Source organism: Narcine bancroftii, chromosome 2 (genome assembly GCF_036971445.1).
Source record: "Narcine bancroftii isolate sNarBan1 chromosome 2, sNarBan1.hap1, whole genome shotgun sequence".
NCBI classification, from domain to species: Eukaryota; Metazoa; Chordata; class Chondrichthyes; order Torpediniformes; family Narcinidae; genus Narcine; species Narcine bancroftii.
This window is the reverse complement of record NC_091470.1, coordinates 252608263-252632991: the sequence shown is the minus strand read 5'-3', so window position 1 is coordinate 252632991 and position 24729 is coordinate 252608263. Positions and strand designations below refer to the sequence as shown.

General features: G+C 38.9%; 1 protein-coding gene across 12 annotated transcripts in view; it reads right to left on the bottom strand.

Moving 5' to 3' along the window:
• Window positions 1-24729, bottom strand: part of ofcc1 (orofacial cleft 1 candidate 1) — a 341671-nt gene that overhangs the window by 85999 nt on the left and 230943 nt on the right. For all 12 annotated transcript variants that reach the window (XR_011352133.1, XM_069920841.1, XM_069920839.1 and 9 more), the window contains one exon: window positions 18427-18586. Coding sequence is in view for 11 of the 12 variants with exons in the window: in XM_069920841.1 (XP_069776942.1) it covers window positions 18427-18586 (160 nt within the window). In the remaining variant the exon portion in view is untranslated. The remainder of the gene's footprint in view (window positions 1-18426; window positions 18587-24729) is intronic.

Below are 24729 nucleotides of genomic sequence, written 5' to 3'. Positions count from 1 at the left end.
TACATAAGCCAAAACAGCATAGAACACTTGACATGCATTCCCCGTGTAGTTATATAAAATGAGGAAGTGAAGAAATGCTTAGATCAATGGTTTTTCTAATGAGTACTGCATGTCAACGATTCCTAAGTTCAATGGAAATGCAGCACTTGGCATTGTTTTAAAGCAGCAAAGTAAACAATGAGCCCCGGCCTCAATTAAAATACACACTCAAAGGTGTTCTTCAGTGGATGCATGGCCAGGGAACAGCATCACAGTTAATGAGAAACCACAAAATACTTTAATGAATGATTAGGTAGGGCTGGAGAGTGGCAAATGTTGTATCTTTGTTCAAGAAGGATAATAAAATAAATTATAGGGATTAACCTCACTGGAAAGGATGGGATTTATGCACATTTAGAAAGTCAGTGTTAGATTTAGAACAGTCGACATGGCTTTGAGAGGGGCAGGTCATGATTTAATTGGGTTTTTTGAGAAGGTAAACTGGATGGTTGATTAAAGTAGGACAGCGAGTTGTCTATGTGAACTACATTAAGGTATTTGACAAGGTCCCTCCTGAGAGGCTGATTCAGAAGATGCAGATACATGAGGTCCATGACAGTTTGGATACTCAATTTATTGCCATCTCATTGTACAAGTAGGACTGAAGAAAGTTGTTTTGTCGGGTTGTACTTAAATTGACTGGCTCTTAGAAGACAGAGTGTGGTGGTGGAAGGCTGTTATTCTGGCTGGAGGCTTGTGATCAGTGGTGTCCCACATGGATTGGTATTGGGATGCCTCTTCTTTGTGATACATAAATAATTTGGATGAACAAGAAGGTAAGTGGGTTAATAAGTTTGAAGATGATACATAGATTGGTGGAGTTATGGACAGCGTAGAGAGCATTCAAAGAATACAACAGGATCAAGATAAGTTACAGATATGGGCAGAGAAATGGCAGATGGAGTTTAAAATGGACAGATATGAGGTATGGCACTTTGGGAGATTAAATGTAAGGGGAATGTTTGCAGTTAATGGTGGGATTCTTCAAAGCATTGATGTATAATAGCATCTGGGGTCCAGGTCTATAGTTCATAGAAAGTGGTCATGCATATAGGTAGGATGGTAAAGTGGACAGATTTATGCTTGGCTTCATAGGGTGGGGGCATTGATATAAAAGAGACCATATTGCCACTTTATAAAACTTGGGTCAGGCCAAACATGGGATACTGTGCAATTTTGGTCACCTCATGACAGAAATTGTGTGGTGGCTTTGGGAAGATGATGTTTACCAGGATGTTGCCTGATTTAGAGGGTATGTGTTATAGAGAGAGATTGGACAAATTCTATGCTCCTCTGGAGAGGCATTGATGGGGTGAACATTCAAAATATTTTCCCCAGGGCAAAAGCATCACACATTAGAGGACATAAGAAGTTTACAGAAGAGGTGAGGCACAAATGTTTTACAAACAGAGTGGTGGGTGCTTGGAACAGGCTGCCAGGAGAAGTCTTGGAAACAGATACAATAGTAGCATTAAAGAGGCTTCTAGACACATGAATATGATGGGGATGGAGGGATATCTATCAGGTGCAAGCAGCAGAGTTTTAATTTGATATCAAATTAGGAACAGGTCTGCTCTTGTGCTGTACTGTTCCATGTTCTAAGTTAATGTTGAAAAGCCATTGAAAAATCGGTCATCATTGCAAAAATTAAAAGTATTGATTATGAATGTGAGTATTAACAAGTTAGTTTTTGGCAAACTTGTTTGATGTAGTCTTGGCTGCTAAATTTTTGTGAGTTTTCTTTTAACATATTCAATGATTAGTGTTGAAGGGTGATCCATGTCTGAGCTCCCATTTCAAGTGTGATGTGTTTCAGGACTCAGAGTTTTTCTACAGGAGGGTGTTGAGGTGCCTGGTGGTGAACTTTCTATACCTGATATCCTTCCTGCTGATGCAAACATTGGGGAATAACAGCAGGGAATGAATGAAAAGTGGCATTAATGGAATTGATTTCGCCAACTACAGAAGTGCTTCAATAAATAAAACACTGTAAACGTGGTATACTTTGATTTGAATTTCTGTCCTGGTCAGACTCCCGAAAGAACTTTTTGCACAAGTTTTGAAAATGCGATGCTACTGCCCTGGAATTGTTAGACCATGTGGTTGAACAGAGACAAGAAAAGGGCACTGTATCTCTTGGTCCGATTTCACTGGCCGATTCCGGTATCTGTTTAAAACATTCGGCCCAATACATCAGCACTGACAACTGGGCAACCCTCCAGATTAGTCTCAGCTCCTAGCATGTCAATGCTTCAGTAACTCATATTTATTTAGACACTTCTTAAATACTGTTAGTAACCTTGCTTCCACCACTTTCTCTGGCTATGCCTTCTAGGCACTCACAATTAGAGGTCCCCCACAGATTACCTCTAATTCCCTTACCTCTTATGGTAACTCCAAGAATTCCAGTTTTACCTACCTGTGATGGGGAGAGAAGATTCCTGCAGTCTACCCTATTTATGTCTCTCATGATTTTATACATTTCGATTATTTAATACCTTCACCTGCTCCACTCCAGGAGAGACAGACCCAGTTCCTCCTAACTAAAAAGCTCCATTCTAGGCAACATACTGGAGAATCTTCTATACACCCTCTCCAGCACCATCGTATCTTGCACCACACTAAAGGCAGCAGATGGGGATTATGGACCTGCAATTATGGTCTGGCCCATAACCCAGAACAATGCCACAGTGACAGATGATGGTCCAACAAGTCCTGGGTGTCCTTGGCTGGCAGTCATTGAAAGCAAGAATTCAGGTATAGCTTGGCTGAATGGTGTATCAACAACAATCTTGCACTCAATGTCACCAAAACTAAGGAGATGATTGTTGACTTCAGGAAGGGAAATCCGGAGGTATACAATCCAGTGATCATTGGGAGATCAGAGGTGGAGAGGGTGAGCAAATTTAAGTTCTTGGGAGTCACTATCCCGAAGAATCTTTCCTGGACCCAACACACCAATGGCATAGCGAAGAATGCATGTCAGTGCCTTTCCTTCCTCAGGAGTTTGCGGAGGTTTGGTATGACCAGGAACTCTGGAGGTGTGGTGGAAAGTGTGCTGACCGGCTGCATCATGGCCTGGTATGGGGTGACGAATAACTCTGAGTGTAAAGCCCTCAAAAAGCAGTGGACACAGCCCAGGATATCATAGGTATCGAGAACATCCACAGGGAAGGCTGTCGTTAGGAGAGCAGAGCAATTAACAAGGATCCACACCACCCAGCATGTGTTCTGTTCTAGCTGTTGCCATCAAGAAAGAGGTATAGGTGCCACGAGACTCGCACCACCAGGATCAGCTGCTACCCCTCCATCATCAGACTCCTCAACAACAAACTCAATCAGGGACTCATTTAACTACTTACTTCTGCGTTTTATTAATTTTTAAATTCTCTCTGTATTGTAGTCAGTTAGTTTAAATTTGTTATCTGTTTACAGTTCTTTAATTGTTTACATTTAGATGCTTTGTTTTTTCCGCTACCAGCAAGTGATAATTCTGCCTCAGCTGCAGGAAAAAAAGAATCTCAGGGTTGTATGTGATGTCACATATGTATTCTGACAATAAATAAATCTGAAATCTGAGCATGCAGTGAGGAAGGCACATGCTACACTGATCTTCATTGAATACAAGAGTATATATGTAGCACTGCAGCTGTACAGGACATTTTTGAATCACATCTGGAATTAAAAATCTCCCAGAAGGCTGCGACATCTGTGAGCAGCTGCAGAGATTTTATTTCAACCACATCTAAAGTACTGCATGCAGTTTTGATCTTCTTATCTGAGGAAAAATGTTCATGCTTCAGAATTAGTGCAACAAGTGTTTACTAGATGGTTTTCTGAGGTGACAGGACAAATCTGTGAAGAGACATTGGGTTGGTTAGGCTATATTCACTGGAATATGGAATAGTGAGTGTGATAGCACTGAAAGCTATAAAGTTCTAACAGAATGGTCAGAGCTGATAGAGAGAGAAGATTCCCAAAATCTCGTGAGTTAAGAGCCAGGGTTTTCTGGATATATTTAGAACTGAGATCAGATGAAATTTCTTCACTTTGGTTGGGGAATCTGTGGAATTCTTTTCCAAAGAAGGCAGTGGAGTCCAAGCCATTGAATACATTAAAGAAGGCAGTTGGTCTATTTCTTAATGCCAAATGGTCTAAGGATATTGGAAGAAGGTGGGAACAATACTGGAGTGGATGATCAGCTGTAATCATGTTGAGTGGAGCAGCAGTTTCCGGGGACAAATTATTTTATATGCTTCTCGGTTTCAATAACTCTGCAACATCAACACGTAGATCTTGACTTGTCAGATTGCTATTAACACCCAAAAAAATGTACATACCTTGAAAAAAGCGACATGAAATTTATAGTTATTTTTCTATAACTTCAGAAACTTAATTTAATCAGGGGGATGTCAGAACCACAACACGTCTCATTGCAGTATGTTAAGATCTGCAATGGACTGTTTATAAGTGGTAACTTTCTAAAAGATATGGGATCACAGTTTAAGAAGGATGGTTCCAGCATTATAGGAATATACTCTGGCAGAGTATAATTGGACAGGCTCTTATCTCCTCTCTTATGATTTACAAATCAGCAAATTAATGCTGTTAAGAATAAACCACTGGAAATCTGTGATGATATAACAATGTATGCATGTGAACATCTAATGTATACATATCTCTGCATTTCATAACAAGTTTTGACAGGTGGAAGATTAAAAATAAGTTGAATAGTTTTTAATATTCATACCTTCTTAGCCCATTGATTGCACAATATTAAAACTGTCGCAACAGAAACCTACAACATTTTCATCATTAAAAACAAATTGTCAGAATTGCTCTTTGCTTTGTATTTCTTTAACTCGCTCACACTTTTGAGTAATTACCCAGGCAACAGCAGGCCGAGGCCTTCGCCCCTCACATCATCCCCAACAAATCCCCATTCTTCCTCAAGTGCATCCCAACCCCCAGAATGAAGGAAGAGAACTGAGCAAAGTGCTTTGGATTCCAACAGGAAAGAGGAAAAGCTAGTTTTATATATATGTATATTTTAAAAATCTAGACATACAGCATCAGATCAGGTCCTTCCGGCCCTTGAGTCCATGGCACCCAAATACACCAATTTACCAACAACCTCTGCATGTTCTGAAAGGTGAGAGGAAAATGGAGCACCTGGAGGAAACCCATGCAGACACGGGGAGGACGTACAAACTCCTTATAGACAGCGCTAGATTTGAACCTGGATCGCTGGTGCTGTAATAGCACTGCGTTAACTACTACATTAACCATGCCACCCCTAAAATATTGTTAGTATACATTGATTGCACAGCAATAAACTTAAAACTTGTTAACATGGGAAAGAGAATGAGCGTACAGGAACTAAAATCATATTTTGAAACATATTTATGAAATTCCTTTTAAATGATTTTCATTATGTAGCATGTAACACTTCAAAGTCATCATTGTGTTCACTGGAGAAACTCAGATGAATTTTACACCTTAAAACTGCATCTCCAATCAATAAGGAGAAAGGGTTTTTCATCCAAGCTTCCATTAATCCAAATGTATCCTTGGTTGCTCACATCTGGTTGAGAACTATGCTATAGACTTTCATTCTGCATGCCTTCCCCATTCAGTTATTTCACAACTGTCTGTTAGTTTATTTCACCAACTACCTACCTACAGATGTTTTATGTTAACCAACAGGTGCTTGGGCCCAGGCTATGGAATCTCCCACTTTCCCTACTTCCTTAAGATGCTTCTCATAAATTATCTCTATGATCGATCATCTGTCTGAACACCTGACATGTTTGGCTTCAAATGTTTGCCTCAAAGTTAGAGTGGAACAGCACAGAAAGAGGACCTTCATCCTTCACTGATCCCATTTTATTCTTCCCCATCCCCATCAACTCCCCCCCCCCCCCAAGGTTCAGCCACTCATCAGGGGAAGTTAATAGCAGCCATTTGACCTGCTAATCAGCACATCTGTTGTAGGAAACAATATCAGAGGAAACCTATGAGGTCACAAGGAGAACATGCAAACTCCACACAGATGGTGCTGGAGGTCAGGTTTGAACATGGATTGCCAGAATTGTGATGAAGCAACTCTATCAACTGCCTCTTTGTGCTGCCCACTTATGTCACATTAAAGAGCCTCACAATAACTGGTAGCACAGCAGAATAAAAAAAACACAAATTTTACATTCAGTGTTATCTCTCATCACTTTCACTCACAACAGAATTTACCATCTCCCTTCCGACAGCCATCAGTCTGAGCAAGGTCTTCAAGGTAGGTCCCCTGACTGGCAAAAAGGGCCAAAAATTTATTTTGTATGCATTTAGGAGACTTTGCTTTGGGCCAAGAGACAAAGCCGGAATATTTCAGAAGATGAAAAGTCCTTTGTTCAAAGATGGGAAAGAAATGGCCATTTGTAAATGAATTGTATATGGCAACTCAGGCTTGTAACTTAGCCTATTTTTGCGAGGAGTTATTTGAGTTTACGTATAATATTCGTTGCACTTCATGTCACTTCCGACCTACAGATAACTTACAGACTCTCTTCCACCATCATTAATTGTACTCTTGTTAACTAATTAGCGAAAGGTATCTTCTTAAGCTCTCACGTGTTTCACATGTAAGAGACTGGGCATTAGACTACACATCATCATCCTTTTCCCCTGTTCCCCCCCCCCCCCCACCACACCCAACCATATTCATCATTTTCTAAAATCCAAGATTCATAACGAGAGATTAAACAATGTGGATCACCATCCATATTCCAGAAGCCACTTCTTTGTGACGATAGAAATTTGTGGCAAAGTTGGTCTTCACCCCAGTGGATTAGCATGGCCTCTGGCCATCTGAGATAATAAATGTTTAAAGATCACTTACTGATCCCCACCTTCCTACATGCTTCTGAGGCATGTACGTACAAAGCACCAGAGGGATATCACCAATGTTGTTTCTATAAAATCCTCCAAATCCATTGGTATAATAGGTGAACCAAGATGAGTGTCCTCTTCCTCGTCAACATCGACACCCTGATCATGTTCTTCCAACTCTGGGGGACAGGTCACAATGTTCACAGGCCTAATACCAGATCCTTGAACAGGCACTCCATTCCAGCTGTATAATCGCCAGAGATTTCAAACAATTCAATGATGTCTTTGTAGCTTCCATGATGAAATATAGAATGAAACATGTCCAATTACTTTTGAGATGCTCAAACCAGTGGAGAATCACCCAGGAAGTTCTGAGGCTCATTTCTGGGAATCTATGACAGCCAAGAGCATACAACGCATGTATCGTACAGCATCCCAAGCAACTCCCTGTCCCATCAAATGATGCCCAGACCTTTTGTGGTGGTGCCTATGGATTCCTCATAGGGATTATTGGTAGAACAGTTCTAGAAGTGAGTTATCCTCAAATCCCTAGGACTATCTATGAAATTTTCAATAAGAATATTTAACATTGTGTCACATAACGGGACAAAAAGTTTGGCCAGAGTCCTGGCTTCCAGGAGCATCTTGAAAATCAAAGAGCGAGTGAATTCCAGAGCCTTGGATCCAAGGCAGCTGCAGCCTTATCTCCCTGAGATAACAGGTAGAAATTTGCAAATTACTGGCACAGTAGTGCATTCAAAATTAGTATTATCAGCTGTGGCCAGGCTTAGGAAGGAACAGGGCCTTGCACGTGTGGAGAAGATGGATTGGAACCAGCACTGACAAACAGGCACTCTGTGTCAGAGGGTGTGGGATTGGAGGAGGATGCATTTGGACACCTGGAATCAGGAGTACAATCCACACACACACTACCTCTTTCACCTTTAATACTCACAAAGACAGATGAATTGCTACCCAGTGAAAGTCTACAGATTGACACGTGGAAGAATGTTTGAAGCCATTTTGAACAGAATATTTATTCTCAGTCATAACGTATTTGCAGAAGATGTGTGGGCAAATATTTTTATTTCTGCAAATTAGACACTCAATTTTTCCCATTCTCTACTAGGTAAAATACAAGAGATAAAGTTTTAAAAAATCTTTGAATTTTCAATCTTTCCATAAATAAGTCTTTGGGAATGGTGTGTGGAGATAATTTTACCACTATGTACTCTTTTCATCACTTAGAAATGGAATGACTAGACATGTTGGTATTTAAACTTGCCAACTCTTGAAGAGCCTTTGACATGCATCTATGATGTTATAGGGTGAACATACACACACCACATATACCTTTCAGGTTGTTGCTGGGCATGCATGTGTTCTTGCCTGCTGAGTGAAAAGGAGATGCAACAATATCCTAATTAATTCTCCATCATAATTTTGTTCATGATGATAGGCCACAATACAGAAATAAGAACATGAAAACACATTTCAAAGATTATCTGTGCACCATCATGAATGAAATTACTGAAAGGCTAGTAGCCAAGAACAAATCACCTGAATAATTATTGAGCAAATTCATCAATAAAGCTCTATTAGAAATCAATGGATTAAAATCAGTGATTGTTCGATGAAAATCAAATGAAAGTTGTGATTGAATTTGAAATGAAATCTTCAACTTGAAACAGGAACTCTGTTTCTATGTTTCTATTCACACAGATGTGGATCGATCTGCTGAGTGCTTTCAGTATTTTCTGTGGTACCTTAGGAATTATTACATCTTCCTCTTAGTCAACAGCAATCAGTAACAAGTTGTGAAAGCTGGGATTTCAAATCCATAACTGCAAGTGATAACTCTTTTGACAACCTCAGATTGTAGATTTATTTTGAATTTAGATATATCATTTAGGCAGTTAATGGAGAATACCTTGATAATTTTATATCTGAAAATTAGGAACTGGATCAGCTCTCAAAATCAAAAATCTTATATTTATCTCATTGTGAAATGGAAGGTATTTACTGCTGCTGAGTTAGATCAAGAATAGAATAAAACAGGAACACAAGGAAATAGGAGCAGTAGTTGGCTACCAGGCCCCTGCCATATGTGGTCCTAACATGATCAAGGCCAATCTATGTTGGCCTCAACTCCTCATTTTGGCCATATCCCCATAAACTTCAATTCCCTGACTTTTCAGATATCTATCCTTTTCCACCTTAAATATATTTATCAGGGGTGGGGAAATGCAGAGATTCACTGAGAAGGAAGTTAACATTATCAGACTGAAGAAATTTTGATGCACCTCAGTTTTAAATTACTGGCCACTTAGTTTGCAGATAAGACCCCTTTTAACAACAACCTTGAAGGACTACAATTATATTCCAGTGCAGATTAAGAAAGTATTGTCTCGTCGGTTCAGAAAGGAAAGACTCATGGTTAGAAACATGGCAAGTTTTTTTTTCTCTCATCTTGCAAAATTCAACATTGATGCCCTCTGTTATTCTCCAGAGAGTAACTATAAAGAGGAATAACTGCAGGAAGAAGATGAACTCAGCTAAGTTTAGTGTCCTAAAATCCCGAGACATATGAATGTCCATAGGCCTGAGTAGTGCCCCCCTTCCCTGTGCAATTCTCAGTATAGGAAATGATTGATGAGGTTAGGAAGTTACAAAAGACAACTGAGTTTGATTGAAAGACACTGGGGAAGAAATTAAGAGATTCTGATACCTCCGGAAAGAAATACTTTTGTTGTTGAAAGTTAATCCCTATTTGTAAGATAAGAGTACAAATTGGGATTCAAATATATTTAATATGTGTACATAATCATGATTTGTATATAATCTTCTGCTCAAATGAATGAATGTTACAACTATGTGTATAGATATACTGCAAATGCCTTTCTGATTTCAACCATGATACATACACAAAGAGACACAACACAGTAAATCTTTTCCCTTATTTAACCTTTCTTAACTGGTATTAAGAATGTAGTGAGTGTGAAATGTAAACATAGGTCTCATTAAAACAAACAAAAAATAGGTGGTCATTTATGATGGCATTTGCACTGGGGTTTTTTTGTACTTCAGTCACACCCAGCATTAATTTCTGAGGGACAAAAAATAATTAGGATCTCACTTTTCCAAAGACTAGAGTGAAAATGTAAACAATGCCTCCCTCTGGGCGAGTGCTTTATCAATTTGACAGGTGCATTTGAATTTCCATGGGTGGGGGACATAATAGGTTATTTATGTGTCATTCTAACAGAGTGGCCTGGCCTTCAAGATGGACAGCCGGTTTCACCCACATTAAATTCTGCAACTAATCCTCCAATTTTGACCCCTGTCAGCCTACTCAAATGCACTTTAAAGCAAAAAAAGAAAGAACAGACACACTGCAAACAGCACGGGGGTTCTCACTATTCCCTTTGCTGGCTCCAATTTTGACTAGGTATACAAGAGATAGTACCCAGGTAGGATCTATTGCTGCAGCAAAAAAACACGCAATGTCTGCCATATTTGAGACGCATTCTCAGCGTGGATGATGCCCCATTTAAAATTAATCGTAGCCTTGCGTGGTTATGACTGAGAAGGAAAATATTTTTGAAGGCTCTTAAAATAAAGCAGTTAAACATACCCAATCATTAGGACACTGAAAGGAAAACAGTGCAGCAACACTGAGGAGACTGCTTTGATTTCATATGAATGACAATGCCATTCCAAAGTAACCAGCAGATATTTAGACAGGCATCACTAAGCACCAATATTGTATATTTCAATTTAACACATTTGGGTGCCTGTTCAGCTGTTGGTTCTCATGGTTCATTATTTTCCGCTAAAAATAAGCATTTGCTTGAAGCCTGTTGATCGAGAAACGAGTTTCGGGAATGCAAAGAGAGAAGCATCATTTCAGTACACAGCTCCCTAGGTAATGTGGCCAGGGAATAAAAAAAAATATATGGACAGCATTTTATAACATGTAATAGGGCTGCAGTACTGAATCAAAAATGCTAAGGGAAAATTCAAGATGAAAAGAAAATGAAAGAAAGATGATGAGCTTTGCAGATGTAGAAATAAGTCAAAATGCAGCATTTATTCCGCACCCAGCCAAGTTTACCATAAAGACCAAACTTCACAGTTGGATGCGGTTTGTCTTAAAAAGGTTCATAACAAAAAATCAAGATTTTGCTGATCTGCACTTATGCAAAAGGAATAAATCTGAATGCATGCAGCCAAAATTCAAGGAAAACTCACAAGATGAATTCCAGTGAAAATTGGAAAGAGCAACACAATGATTCTGAGAACTCTTGCTCCAAATTAAAGTATATATGAAGATGCTAAAAACAGAGAGAGAAAAAAGTGATTCATAATCAGGTAGAACAAAATCTCAAGAAAGAAGCCTGGATGATAAAGGCCAGGAAAAAAGTAAAGACAAGAAATACATGTCTGAACGCTCGTGGTCTTTATCGAAGGAGTGCATTCCTACCATGTTTCAATGCATCATTTTGAACTGGAAATAGTTTATTTGGATGGAACAATTTGTATGTTAACATATATTTTTGATTATTTTTATTTTATTTCATAGACGGGAGATGCATGGAGGAATTTGATCTGGGTGCAAGTGAGTGGGACTAGGCAGAAAATAGTCTGACAGACTAGAAAGGCCAAAAGATCTGTTTCTATGCTGTAGTGTTCTATGGTTCTATTTTATCTAGTTTGCTGCATTACATTTATAGTACGCTGCTTGACTCCTTGCTAGCTCACCGTTTAATCAGCCATTATCTCATCTAAATCTTCATTGAAAAATGTAACTACTTTTGCAAAAGTGAGTTGAATCCATTTTACTCTCATTTCTCCTGCTATACAGACAAAATGGGAAAAAAGCTCCATTGGTAAACAAAGCAAAGCTACTGAATGGATCACAAAATAGTGACAGGACATTAAACTTAACCTTCAAATTTCAGTTCCAATGAAGTCAATGCAATGAATTTGAAAGGTAGAGTGGAATGTACTAATGCTGCTGCTATTTTTCTAAGCATAAATCTTCTATCAGAGAAAAGAAGCATTATTTTTGTTCACAAAACTATTGTATTTGTAAAATTACCTGAAAAAAAATACAAATCAAATATTCATTATTATTTTAGATAATCCTGCTTTCAATAAAAATTGTAAGTATGAGCTCTCTTATAAAGCTACCTGGCCATGGAGTTTGTTGACTTGTCCCTGTAGTTATGATACAACTTTCATCACATAAAAGTAGTTTTTATGGATTTGGCAGTCATTGTATATTCATGTCTAAACAGGCCACCCACCTTTACTGTTGGGTGTAACATCAAGAAAGGCACAGTGACTCAATTATCATACATTTATTTGTTGACTCCAAATCATCAAAACCTCTGTGGATAGAATACGCATGGGAAAAATTCTGCTGGAATGTAGGTTGCGCAAGATGGGATCATTATAAATGCAATGCCAGCTTCCTATTATGGAATTACTTGCATTCAAATGGCAAGAAGTGGAGTGATCAGGAAGCCAGTCTGTGTCCACCTCACTGATGACAGGAATGTCCAAAAGAATAGTCACAACCCACCTTAAGTTTCAAATATTTGCCTGTGGTCACAAATTATCTGGATGTGAGGAAAAAACTATTTGGCTGAGTAAACTTTGATGTGGCACTTACAGATTTCTGCTGTAAAAACATCTTGAGGGCAATCAACTACTATTAACACATGTCAGCAAGGCTTCATATAAAGAGCGACAGAAATTATTGATAGCCTTTCTCTCACTGTCCACAAAGTCTACCAAACAGTGAGTAAAGCTACACAAGGAAATTTGGAGTCCTTCCCTCCCTGCTCCGCCCTCCCCTGCCCTCCACAACCTTCCTTCTCTCAATAAACCAAGAACAATAATCACAAGGATGACATGAGACAATTAATTAGATCCTACTGCATGGCTGCTTGTAAATAATTAATGTGTTCATTATGAACTTGAATTGATTGGTGTTCTTTACCTGAAACAAAATATTCATGGCTACACCTGTACTACACTGGGGCTGCTCCTGCATGTGAATCAGTATGGCTTAGGAATTAATCAAGGAGCGTAGTGTGAATCACATTTGCTCCTTTATTTTAATTGCAAGGACATATTATGAATACAGGGCCTGAAATGTATTTTTAATGAAAAATACTACATCCTGACCTTATCATATCAACCTTATTCTACCTAATTAAGGATGCAAAAATCATTACAGTTGCAAAATATTAGTTCCCGCTCCATCAAGCTGCTGGCTTCTCCTTCATGAATATAAATTTTTTTATTCCATGATAAATAGTTAATGAGGTAAAAATGACAAAATTTGCATGTAGGCAAATTAGTTTAATAGGAAGATGACTTGTTTGAGTGAAGAAAGTGACCTTATTCTGGGCAAAGGAAAAAAAAATTATAAACAGAAGGCAGATGTCTCGCACAATACTCCTCAACCTAATGAAAGTGAAAACTGAAGCAAAAGAAATAAGCATTTTCACCACATATCCAAAAGTATTTAATTTCTAATACGTTTCAGTAAGCTGCTAAAATATTGCAAACATACAACATTCTATGAAAATGCAGTTACACTCCTCTACACAGACGAAAAAAAGGATTTACAAATAACTATTGAAATTATTTTGCAAAGATTTTCTATGAATTGCCCAATCAGTTTTCCACTAATACTAAAAATGTGAATGTTTTTACGAAATCCATTGCCAAAAACTATCTGACTTCATAATTTATCGTCTTTAAGTTGAATCAAGCGGAAGAGAATGTTTAAAAGTCCAAGGAAATTATATTTTGTTCTTTATACAATGCACTGTTGGAAACCTGCACACATTGTAAGTAGAATTGGATTCTGCTTTTGCAGAGGATATACCATCAGCCCCAGGGAGTCCTGGCAAAGTAAAAGACCATGGTTCGGCTTTAATGCATTTCATTTTGTTTCTTAAAATAAATGCTATGTGCTTTAAAGCCTCTCCATCCCTAATGCAACTTTAATTTGAATGTCGGCTTGCAGCTCTTTATAAAATTAAGATGGGAGCCATTCTTAAACTGCACTGTGCAACTATAAATTCATTATTAAACACATTCAGTTGAATGAAGCGCTTCCACTAATTGTTGGACATCTTTCTTTCTTTTCTGACACAAGAGTAAAGAGGATTTTTCCCCCCTCACTCTTCAACATTATAACACCCAGGAAAGATCTCATAGTAACACCATCCTGTTCATTCAGAAGTAAGGATGTACCACTCTGAATGACCATTCGAGCTTTTATTCCTCTATGACTGACTCGAAAAATGATGCATTCCTAATATAATATCAAGGGTTTCCGTTCAACAATTCAGATGGGAGTTGGAAACAGACTGTTCCTCAGCCCTTTACTACGTTAATGCACTGAGGGAAAGTTCTCCTTTTACTTGATGAAAGGATGCAAAAGAACACAGAAACTAACTTTAAAGTCACCAAAAGGTTGCATCTCCCTTGCATCAAAGTGCATTTTGAAAGGGTCTCTGTGCTCTGATATTTTCCATGTGAACATCTGTAATTTATTTGCTGTTTTATTGTTGGAGTGACATGAAATCTTAATACTCAAAAGTCATACAGCACATTATCCAAATGATATCAAGCCACTTCAATAAATTTTTGGTGAACATATTTTAGTGTTTGCAGCCATTAATAGTTTCTAAATCACATCAAATCCATCCATTTGGACATATGTATTTTACTGATTTTATTTTGAATTTCAATCTTGCTTTCAACATTTTCCAGCAAATTTCCTTGCATTTGATTTCATCTTCCGAGGAGAGATATTTTCCCTGCTAAGTCAGCACATCATATCAAATGATGAGATCAGATTTGTAAAGGCTCCCCCTTGAAACCTGCCAGTTACAGAGGCACCTTGTTATGTTCACAGCTGACTGTTACTGAAAGTAATATACACAGAACTTACTGGTAGATGGGAATAATAGAGGTATTGTGCAGTGAGGCAACAGAAAGCAGTAACATGCTGCCTTTAAGAAGCTATCACATTACAGTTTGACAGGCAGAGCGATGATAGAGGAGTGGAGATGTAAAAGGCTGCAGATGCTGGAATATGGAGCAAAAAACTGCTGGAGAACTCAGTGGGTCAAGTAGCATCAGTCCTGAGGTGCCAACAATCTCCTTCTCTCCTCAGATACCTCCTGACCTGTTGAGTTTCTCTGGCAGTTAGTATTTTGCTGGTAATAGGGGTACACTTTTTTCAGGAAAGGCTGTGATGATTAAAAAAGCAAATCGCTTCCACCACAGGGAAGAGTTATTAATGTAAGTGAAAGATCACTGACCAAACTATCACATATAGTGAATTTGAAACACCAGGTCATATTTTTTGATACATGTTATTAAGGATAATGCTCAAATTTTAAGATGTGCGATTTGGCAAAAACTGACTTAAATTTCCAAAATTGTTTTATCTATTGATCAGGACTGAGGTTCGAATCCTGCGCTGTCTGTAAGGAGCTTGTACGTTCTCCCCATTTCTGCATGGGTTTTCTCCAGGGGCTCCTGTTTCCTCCTACTATTCAAAATGTACCAGGGGTTGGAGTCGACTGGGTGTAAATTGGGCGGCACGGACTCGTAGGCTGAAATGGCCTGTTACCCTGCTGTATGTCTAAATGCTTAAAATATTATATTTATAAATAAATTTACCTCTTGCAATGCAGCAGGTAAGCAATTAAATTTTTAGATCAAACCAGAAGACTTCAACATGGAGAGAACAATGTACTTCCAACCAGTTTTTATGTATTATTAAAGTTTGGTAACAATTTAGACTTCACGGAGTTCTGTAAATCTGATAACTGTTACGTTTATCTGTTTCCTTTTCGTGTGGACTCTGCAAGACTTTACTAGTGCTTCACTGGACTGGCTTCTGAATATGTATGCTGAGTTAAGATTCAGTGAGTTTAATTGCATGCCATGTTTATGTCACCACATGAACACGACAACTTAAGCAATGTGACATTGAACTTTAGAAAGGACAAATACACAGATGCCTCAAAGAACAAAACTGAAAGGACATTACTACGGCACATTACCAACTGATTAATGAAAAGACCAATTATGTCTTTATTACACAGCCAAATAGTGAATAAAAGGACATGTGTGATGCTGAGCTACCATTGGTTCAACTAAAATGGACTGGTCTCCCCTCTGCTAAGTTCTATGACTGCATAGCTAATATAAGCAGCAAACACTCCAATCTCATCTATTAAACATGCTCCACATTATTAGAATCAAACAACACAACATTCTCATGATTTGTTTCAACAAAGGTTCTGGACTGTTTATTTAAAGAAAAGATTTGCAGTTCAAGAGAAACTTCTACATCCTCAAAGGCATCCAAGGCACCTGACAACCACCAAAAAACAGACATTTTCGTAATTTGGAATAGATTTTAAACTTTGGCTAAAATGACACAGTGTGAGAGCATGGAAATCCAAATGGACATGTTCAATTTTACACCTGCACTTCTATCTCCATCGTTTAAAGTCATTATACATTAAGTCTATCTCGGGAAAAGCTTCCTCGATCATGGTGAATTTTCATGGGTCATAGGGAGGACAGTGAAGTTCAGCCCTGTGAGTAATTTTGTTGGGCTCCTCACTTTTCAACTTTTTCTCATCAGTTGATCCATCAGCTAATCCCATGGCTCAAACTCTCTGCATCCAAGGCCTCAAATGCTTCACCATCTACTTCCCTGCTTCCCAGAATACTCCCCACCCACCTGCCCCAACACAAATGGACCAGAGGGACAAGGCTTCAATGACACTGCTGAGACTGCAATTGGAATAATAAAAGAAGCACATGCCTGAGTTTAGGAACAATATGGCTCAGTTAGTACTCCACAGCAAGCTTGGCTAAAAAAGTGTGCTGTTAAATTAGTGACTGAGTGACTGCAGCCTGCTTTGAGTAGAATTTTTGGTCAAGCCGCGCAGCTTCTATTGCACATCCCTTGCTTCAGAAGAGAGCAAAACTGGAAACTACCAATGAGATGGGCTTGAGGAGGCTGGTGATCACCTTGCTGGAGAGAGACTGACGTTTCATTCTTCACGTCTCTGGGTGGATGTGAGCCAAGGATAATTGAGATGCCGTGAAGAGGCATTCACCAAGGGGAATGTGAATAGGATGAGGTCTCGCAGCCCAATGAGCATGCTCTACTCTTCAATACGATCACTATCTATCTAATGTTGGTCCCATCTCTCTCTTGCCTGCTTCTCATCATCATTTATCATCTAAAAATCAGCCCAAGTCAGTCCTGAATATATTCAAATACTCTATCTTCATAGCTAATTGGAATTGGTAATTCCAAAAATTCACAACCCAATAAGAGAGGAAATTATATATGATATGATAGATTATTGTCATATGCATAAGTACAATGTACTGGCTGCAGTTACATAAAATACATCAACAATGGTATGAATTAAATTATCACCATGCACCTTGTACAAAAAACAATAATTATAAATGTAAAAGGACAGATCAACAAATATTCATAGTTGGCTGCCGTCTTACATGCATTCAATGTGAGGGAGAAAATTCCTCCTCATCTCAGTACTAAATGGCTGATGCCAAGTTCAAGATTACCCCTATGAAATAGGTAGAATCCTTTCACCCTGTCAAGCCACCTCAGGATATGCTTCAATATTATCGCCTCTCATTCCTCTATGCTTCAAACAGTACAGACCAAATCCTCATAAGGCAATTCCTTCATGCTAGAAATCTACCTCATGAACCTTTGCTGATCTGCCAGCAGTGAAAATAAATCTCTTCTTTAAAATATCTCCATATGTGGTGTCAACAACATGCTTGGTTGGCAAGACTTTCCTTCTTTTGTACTCTATTTCCCTTGTAATAAAGGCCAGTGCTCTGTTGCCTTTCTAATTATGTAGTGTATCTGCATGTTAAATTCATTCCAACAATGGTTTGTAAGTCATGATGTGATGGAGAAGTGTAGCATGGTGACAGAGCATTTGGTACATCAACAATTCACTGACCGTCAAATGTCCATTTATATTAAAAATACATTAATCCCATTTTTCATTCATTCCACATTTTCATTAGCTGCTTCCAGATTCTAATACTCACCAGGGTTAATTTATAGCAGCCAACTAGAATGGGCATCTTTTGGGATGTGGGAGGAAACCAGGGCATCCTAAGTAGTCCTATGCGATTGTATCAGGATAGAATCTAGGTCTCCAACTCTCCCAGGCAGCGATTTGATGAGATGGGTCAGTGTGCCACCCTATGCAACCTGACACAGGGCAATATTGAGATGGGCACATGGGCTGTTTTAATAACCTGCCAAATGTTGGTTGTTCAGCAATAGGAGAAAGGAGATAGAAGGATGTGTTCCTCTCCAATAGACAGTGTGCTAAGCTATCAGGAGTTGATTGCCCACACCAATGCTTTGAGAAGCTCTGCTGTGTGTTCACTCACCTTCTTTCTCTCACTGTTGATACCCCTCCATTGTTCTGCTCTTTTCACAATGTAACTTAGTTCCTGATTGGAGAGCTCCAGGTCCAGAGGAACAAAGAATGATTCCTCAGTGGAATGCAAGCGGTAGAAGACATCCAGCAGGTGTCCACCTGGCTGCAGCCTTGAAGGGAAAGAAATGTATTTAAATATATTCTGATATTTATTTCAGATTTCCAACATCTACAGGAATCTGCTTTTGGGTTAAAACTTATTCTTCCAACTTTCTCATGTTCTCTGTTGTACAGCTCTTCAGTCCAGTACTCCTCAGTCCACTGTCTTTCAATATAAACCAACAATTGGATAGTCAAACACATCACCTTCTTAAGGAAAATTAAGGATGGGCAATATTTGCTGATGTTACCAGTGATGCTGGCCTACTTCTCAAAAAGAATTAACACAAAATACAAGCAAGAAATTCTCATCATTTGGAATTACTGAGATAGGAATACTTCCTCAGTTTTATGTGCCAGGTGCACAATTTATTGATGAGAACCTCTGAACCATAGTTGTGAAATTTGTTTCTGTTGACTTCAGTGGAGCTGAAGTACTACAATGCACAATTGACACATATAAATGGACAACATTCCAGTCTGCTATCTTTCACTACATTCTCCCAAAAGCCTAGCCTAGGTGTCGCATCACTTTGTTCTAAAAGCGTGATATGAAACCAGTCCAATGCTTCCAGAAAACACTGTACCTCTTTAATATGTAATTAAAACCAGGATAACCACGCAGACCATCTTTGTATATTGCCGGAGGCCTTTCTCTTTTAGAAATAGGTCATATGCTATGTCATAAGTTCCACTAACAGCCAATAGGAATCTGCAGCTTCTAAAGTCAAGACAAATCACTGGCCTATATTTGCAACAATTCACTGCACTGTGAGTATCAAAAGCCATTATTTTTGCTGAGTTTTAACACTGGTCGCTTACTTAAAGCTGACATCAGGCAGTGAACATGTGCCTCGGATATTAACGGGGAAATGGTTCAGCTTTGATGTCTGAGACTGAAAGTGAAGAAATGAAAAAGAGTATATTCAAGGACAGAACCCCAAAGGTACGCTGAAGCTGGATGCTCAGTAGCCAGTTTGTGCGCGCGCGCGTGTATGTGTGTGCATGCGTTTGGTGTATGGGTGTGTGTGGGTGATGTGTGCATCTATGGTGAGAGTGTGTGTGTGTGTGTGTGTGTGTGTGTGTGTGTGTGTGTGTGTGTGTGTGTGTGTGTGTGTGTGTGTGTGTGGTGTAAGTATGTGGTCTGTGTGGGGGTCCTCTATCTCTTTCTCTCTCTCTGCTTGCTAACCCTAAAGATAAAAAGGGTTAAATGTCATTTATTCTGCTCCTTGGTATTAATGGTTACTGCTGGAACCTGCTTTACAAGTAAGCTTGTCACCTAAACCTGCTTTACAAGTAAGCTTGTCACCTAAACCTGCCTTTAGCTTCATTTACTCTTTTAGTAGCTTTTCAATTGTTGATCATAATAAGTAATCACACATTCAGTAAAAATATTGTGTAAAAAATAAAAAAATTAAAAAAAAACTTCAGTCCTCATAAGCATCACAGCAAGGTCCCAGATTGTAACCCTTTAATTGCTTTATCTGGTTGAGTGGGCCAACATCAAAAAGAAATAGATTCAAGAAGAGGGATATCAAATCATGAATGAAATAGGCTTCCTGGGAAAATGTGGGAACAGGCATCTTTAAGTTGAGAGCATTTGGCTATGACCAAATTATGATATTTTAATATTTTAAGCTGTTTAAATGACAACTCAATTGTATGCATTTGAAATTTAACATTTGCAGCCATTGAATTAGTGCATTACAGAATAAAGATTTAGAGTAATGTTGGAGCATTGGCGACACCTCTGATGCAGACAATATTGGGGATAACTAGGAATGGTTTTGCTATCTCCATTTTATTGACATCGATGAAATCTCCATGACACCCTGATGAACGGGCTACCAGCATAACTTCAGCTGAGGCGAGGAGGATCCGATCCAAGGTGAACCTACGCAACATACTAGACAATATACCTGGTTAGGTACTGACGCACTCAGCAGACCAATTGAAGGACATCATTACAGACTTTAACAAACAACTGCAGCAGTCCATCATCTCCACAGGTTTCAAGGCAGCCACTATCATCCCGGTAACAAAGAAGGCGAGAGTAACGGGTCTCAATGACTAGACCCCTGTGGCACTGACCTCCACTTAAGTGCTTCGAGCGTCTGGTGATGGAACACATCAAAGAACACCTTCCAGAGACACTGGACAGTAGACCCATTTCATTTCACCTATAGAATAAACCATTCCATCCCTCCACTCCATTCTGATCCACCTGGAGAACGATGCCTCATATACCAAGCTGCAGTTCATTGATTTCAGCTTGGTGTTTAATACAATTATTTCCCAGAGGCTGGTGGAGAAAGTGTCCTCGCTGGGAATCAACGTCCCTCTTTGTGACTGGATTCTGGATTTCCTAATGGAAAGACCAGTCTGTCCGGGTCGACAGCAGAATGTGAAATACCACAACTCTGAGCACAGGTGGGCTATGTGCTCAGCCCACTCCTGTTCATGCTACTGACCTCCAAAAGCAATGCCAGATCCAGCTTCAACATAGTCATCAAGTGTGCAGATGACCTAACAGTAGTTGTCCTCATCAGCAACAATGATAAGATGCAATACAGAGAAGAGGTGGAAAATCAGCATGGTATCAGGACCATCTGGCCCACAAGCCCATGCTGCCCAATTACATCCAATTAACATATAACCCCCGATATGAAAATAACAAGCTGAGTCTTAATATGGATAACAGAGAGTAGATACCTGTGATCTTCAAGAGGTCCAGGAATGGCCATCCTCCACTACACATTAATAACTTGGTAGTGGAGAGTAGAGAGCACCAAGTTCCTTGAGGTCCACTTAAGAAGTGATCTATCGTGCACACACAACATCTCCTCACTTGTCAGGAAGACACAACAGTAAGTGCACCTCATGAGAAAACTGAAGCGGGCAAGGCTACTGACCACTTTCTGTAAGAGCTCCACTGAGAGCATCTTGGCCGGCTGCATCACAGTGTGGTACAGTTGCTGCAGAGAAATGGATCAGAGGTCAATCCACAAGACCAAAAGAATGGCAGAGAGGATCCACTCCCACACTGCCCCCCCCCTCCAACCCATAGACGGGATCGTTGTTTGAAGAGGGCTCGCAAAATCATTGAGGACCCCTTCCACCCTACACAGCATCTTTCAGCTACTCCTGGTGGGAAAGAGTCAGCCAGTTCCACCAGGCTGAGTAACAGCTTCTTCCCAGGGACAGTGAGAATGCTGAATGACTAAATGAACTACTCAAACTAACCATCTGAGTCTCTATTGCTTATTAAACAATTTTAATTTATTTTAATGCATGTATATTTCTCCTGCATATATTTTTTAAAATCTCTATATGTGTCATGTCTAGTTGAGTGTTTTTATGTTTAGCACCGAGGACCAGAGTACACTGTTTTGTTCAGTTGTACTTGTTCATTTGGAGGATGAATAAATTTTTGCAGGACCAAAACATTGCTGGGATCCCATTGCAAAATGGATAGTTTGCCCTTCGGAGTGAGAGTTACTGATTTGCAGCTCTCTAGGGATAACTGGTCCCAAGTTGAAGATGTCATCAGTGATCGAAGGGATAATTCCATGTTTTCAGGTCTGGGCCACGTGCCACTTGCAAAGATGCTGGTACTGAATTTACTGGCTTACTGTCACATGACCAGCAATACCATGGAAAGCTCAGTTGCGTCACACAGGCAGCTTGCAAGAAGATACCGTTGCAGTGCCATTTTATATTCACAACAAAAGTCACAGGAAATGACAAGATTAATCGTTACAATGGGTGATGTTTAACAATAGCATTTGTGTAGTAGGCAAATAAAACTTTAAATTTAACTTCAAATAACAATGGTTTCCCCATGGGAACCTAGGACATCTATCGCTCCAGCCTTGGTCCTGGCTCAACAGGTACTGTTGCTTCATGTCTGCTCTTCCTATCCTTTCAGAAACTTGAAACCATCTGAGGAGCAAGTGTCCAGATCCACCCTGGGGCTTTAGGGGATGCACAATTTTCATTGTGGTAAATAGGACAACAGGTTCCAACACATTCCTTGGACAAACTAAACACCCAGAGCAGGAATATACACCATTCTCTTTGCTCTTATTTTATTTTCATGGGAGGGGATAGTCAGTCATAGTGGGAGTGAAATAGGAGGAGCTGTTCAATAGCATTAGTGGCCAAATAGCTGTTTATTTCTCTACTCATGTGCCCCTATCCTCATTTGACTATAGCTTCATCTAGCTAGCACTTCTTTTAATATTGCCTTCACCATATAACCATTTTCCCTGAAAGGTCAAATTTCATAGGATTTAACATGAGATGATCATTTGCATACAGAATTGGCTTGATGGTTGGAGTCATAGTGTGATGGCGGACAGTTGTATTTAGACTGGAGGCCTATGCCCAGTTGTGTGCCACAGGGAGCAGTGCTAGGTTTATTGACGTTTGTTCTTGATATTTATGACTTGGATGACAATGTAATTTATATGGTAAGTTTGCAAGAGACACAAAAATTGGTGGTGAAATGAAGGTTACTCAAGATGACCACAGGATCTAAAGGGTGTTTGGAAATGAGTTGTCAGAGGAAGTGGTGCAGCTGAGAATAAATGTAACATTGGAATATTTAGATAGGAATATGGTTAAGAAATGTTTCAAAGGATATGGGCCAAACATCCACCACCAGTCATAGACAGACAAGGACAAAGTGGACCCCATTTATTGATTATATACAATTTAAATAAGTTTGAATTGATCATTTTTTTTCTTTAAAAAAAACTTTATTTTATTATATATTTTTTCTATGTATATGTTTTCTTTTTTCTTCTTTCTTTTTTTTTCTTTTTTTTAGTTTTTTTTATTAGTTGGTTTTTTTTGCTTAAGTTCTTTTTGTTTTTTCATATATATTATATAATTAAAAAATTTTGGATTAATAATTAATACTTAATTTTTTTTGGGTTTCTTTTATATATATCGATTTTTTTAAAGATATATATATTTTTTTATTATACTAATAGTATTAATTCTTCACTCTTTATTGTGGGGGTGGGGAGGGGGGTGTTTAGGGGTTAAAAATAGTTTTTTTTTGTCTTGGTTTTTAGTTGTTAGGGGGAGATGCCGAGATTGGTATTGTATTAACTATGTTACTTTGTACTTGTATTACTTTATTTTGTATTTTTCTGTACATGAATTACTTACTTTCTTCATATGTTAAAATTAATAAATTAAGGTTTAAAAAAAAGGACAGCAGGCACAAGAGAACGCCACAACCTCTAAGTTTCTTGTCAAGTCCACCCTTGCATAGAAATGGACCCCATTCCCTCACTATCAATTGGTTAAACTCCTGGAACGCCCACCCAGCAATACCATGTTAATACTTTCACCAAATCAGTTCAGATGGTAGTTCACCATTCTCTTTATATTTGCAATGAAGGATCGGCATTAAATCCTGGAAGTAAATGATATTTCTTCTGCTTCTGAGAACTAAAATTTATTCACTCAGTGCATACTTTCAGTGTTCATGGACCATCATGGATCTCAGTCCACTACTTGTGCTCGACAATGTCTTGGGACATGTATTAAAGATTGTTTATGACAGGTATAGATTCATGAGCTTTCAAAACAAAGTTTCCATTCAATAGCACCACCAAACACATAACAGATATTGGAATACGATGACTTAGGAGGATATAGACCAAAAAAAAAGGCAGCTGTGACTAGCCCAGAATGTCATCCTGGTTGGCATGGATGATTCAGGTAGAAGTGCCAGTTTTACACTGTATGACAATGATTACCGGGCTTATTTCTCCGCAGAATTACCATCAAATGGTACAACTTGCTATATATTGTGGAACGCAAGTACAATTCTCCAGCAATTTCTTCGTCAATATTTATCACTTGACTGTTTTCATTGAAAGGGATTATCCAGACATTTAGCTCTTTATTCTGGGAAGCATTTGTTGGGTGCAAAGTAATGATATTGTGGCCATATTATAGTTGTGATGGCAATTCAGAAGTAATTCATTGTTCCAGATTCAAGGATAGTATCTTCCATGCAGTTTTCAGATGACTGAATTAACCTCTCATTCACAAAATTATGATGCCCTTCCTCTGTTTAAATGAACTTTTTCCTTTTTAAAACTCGACCTTGCATTTTTGTTTTAGTTTACACTAC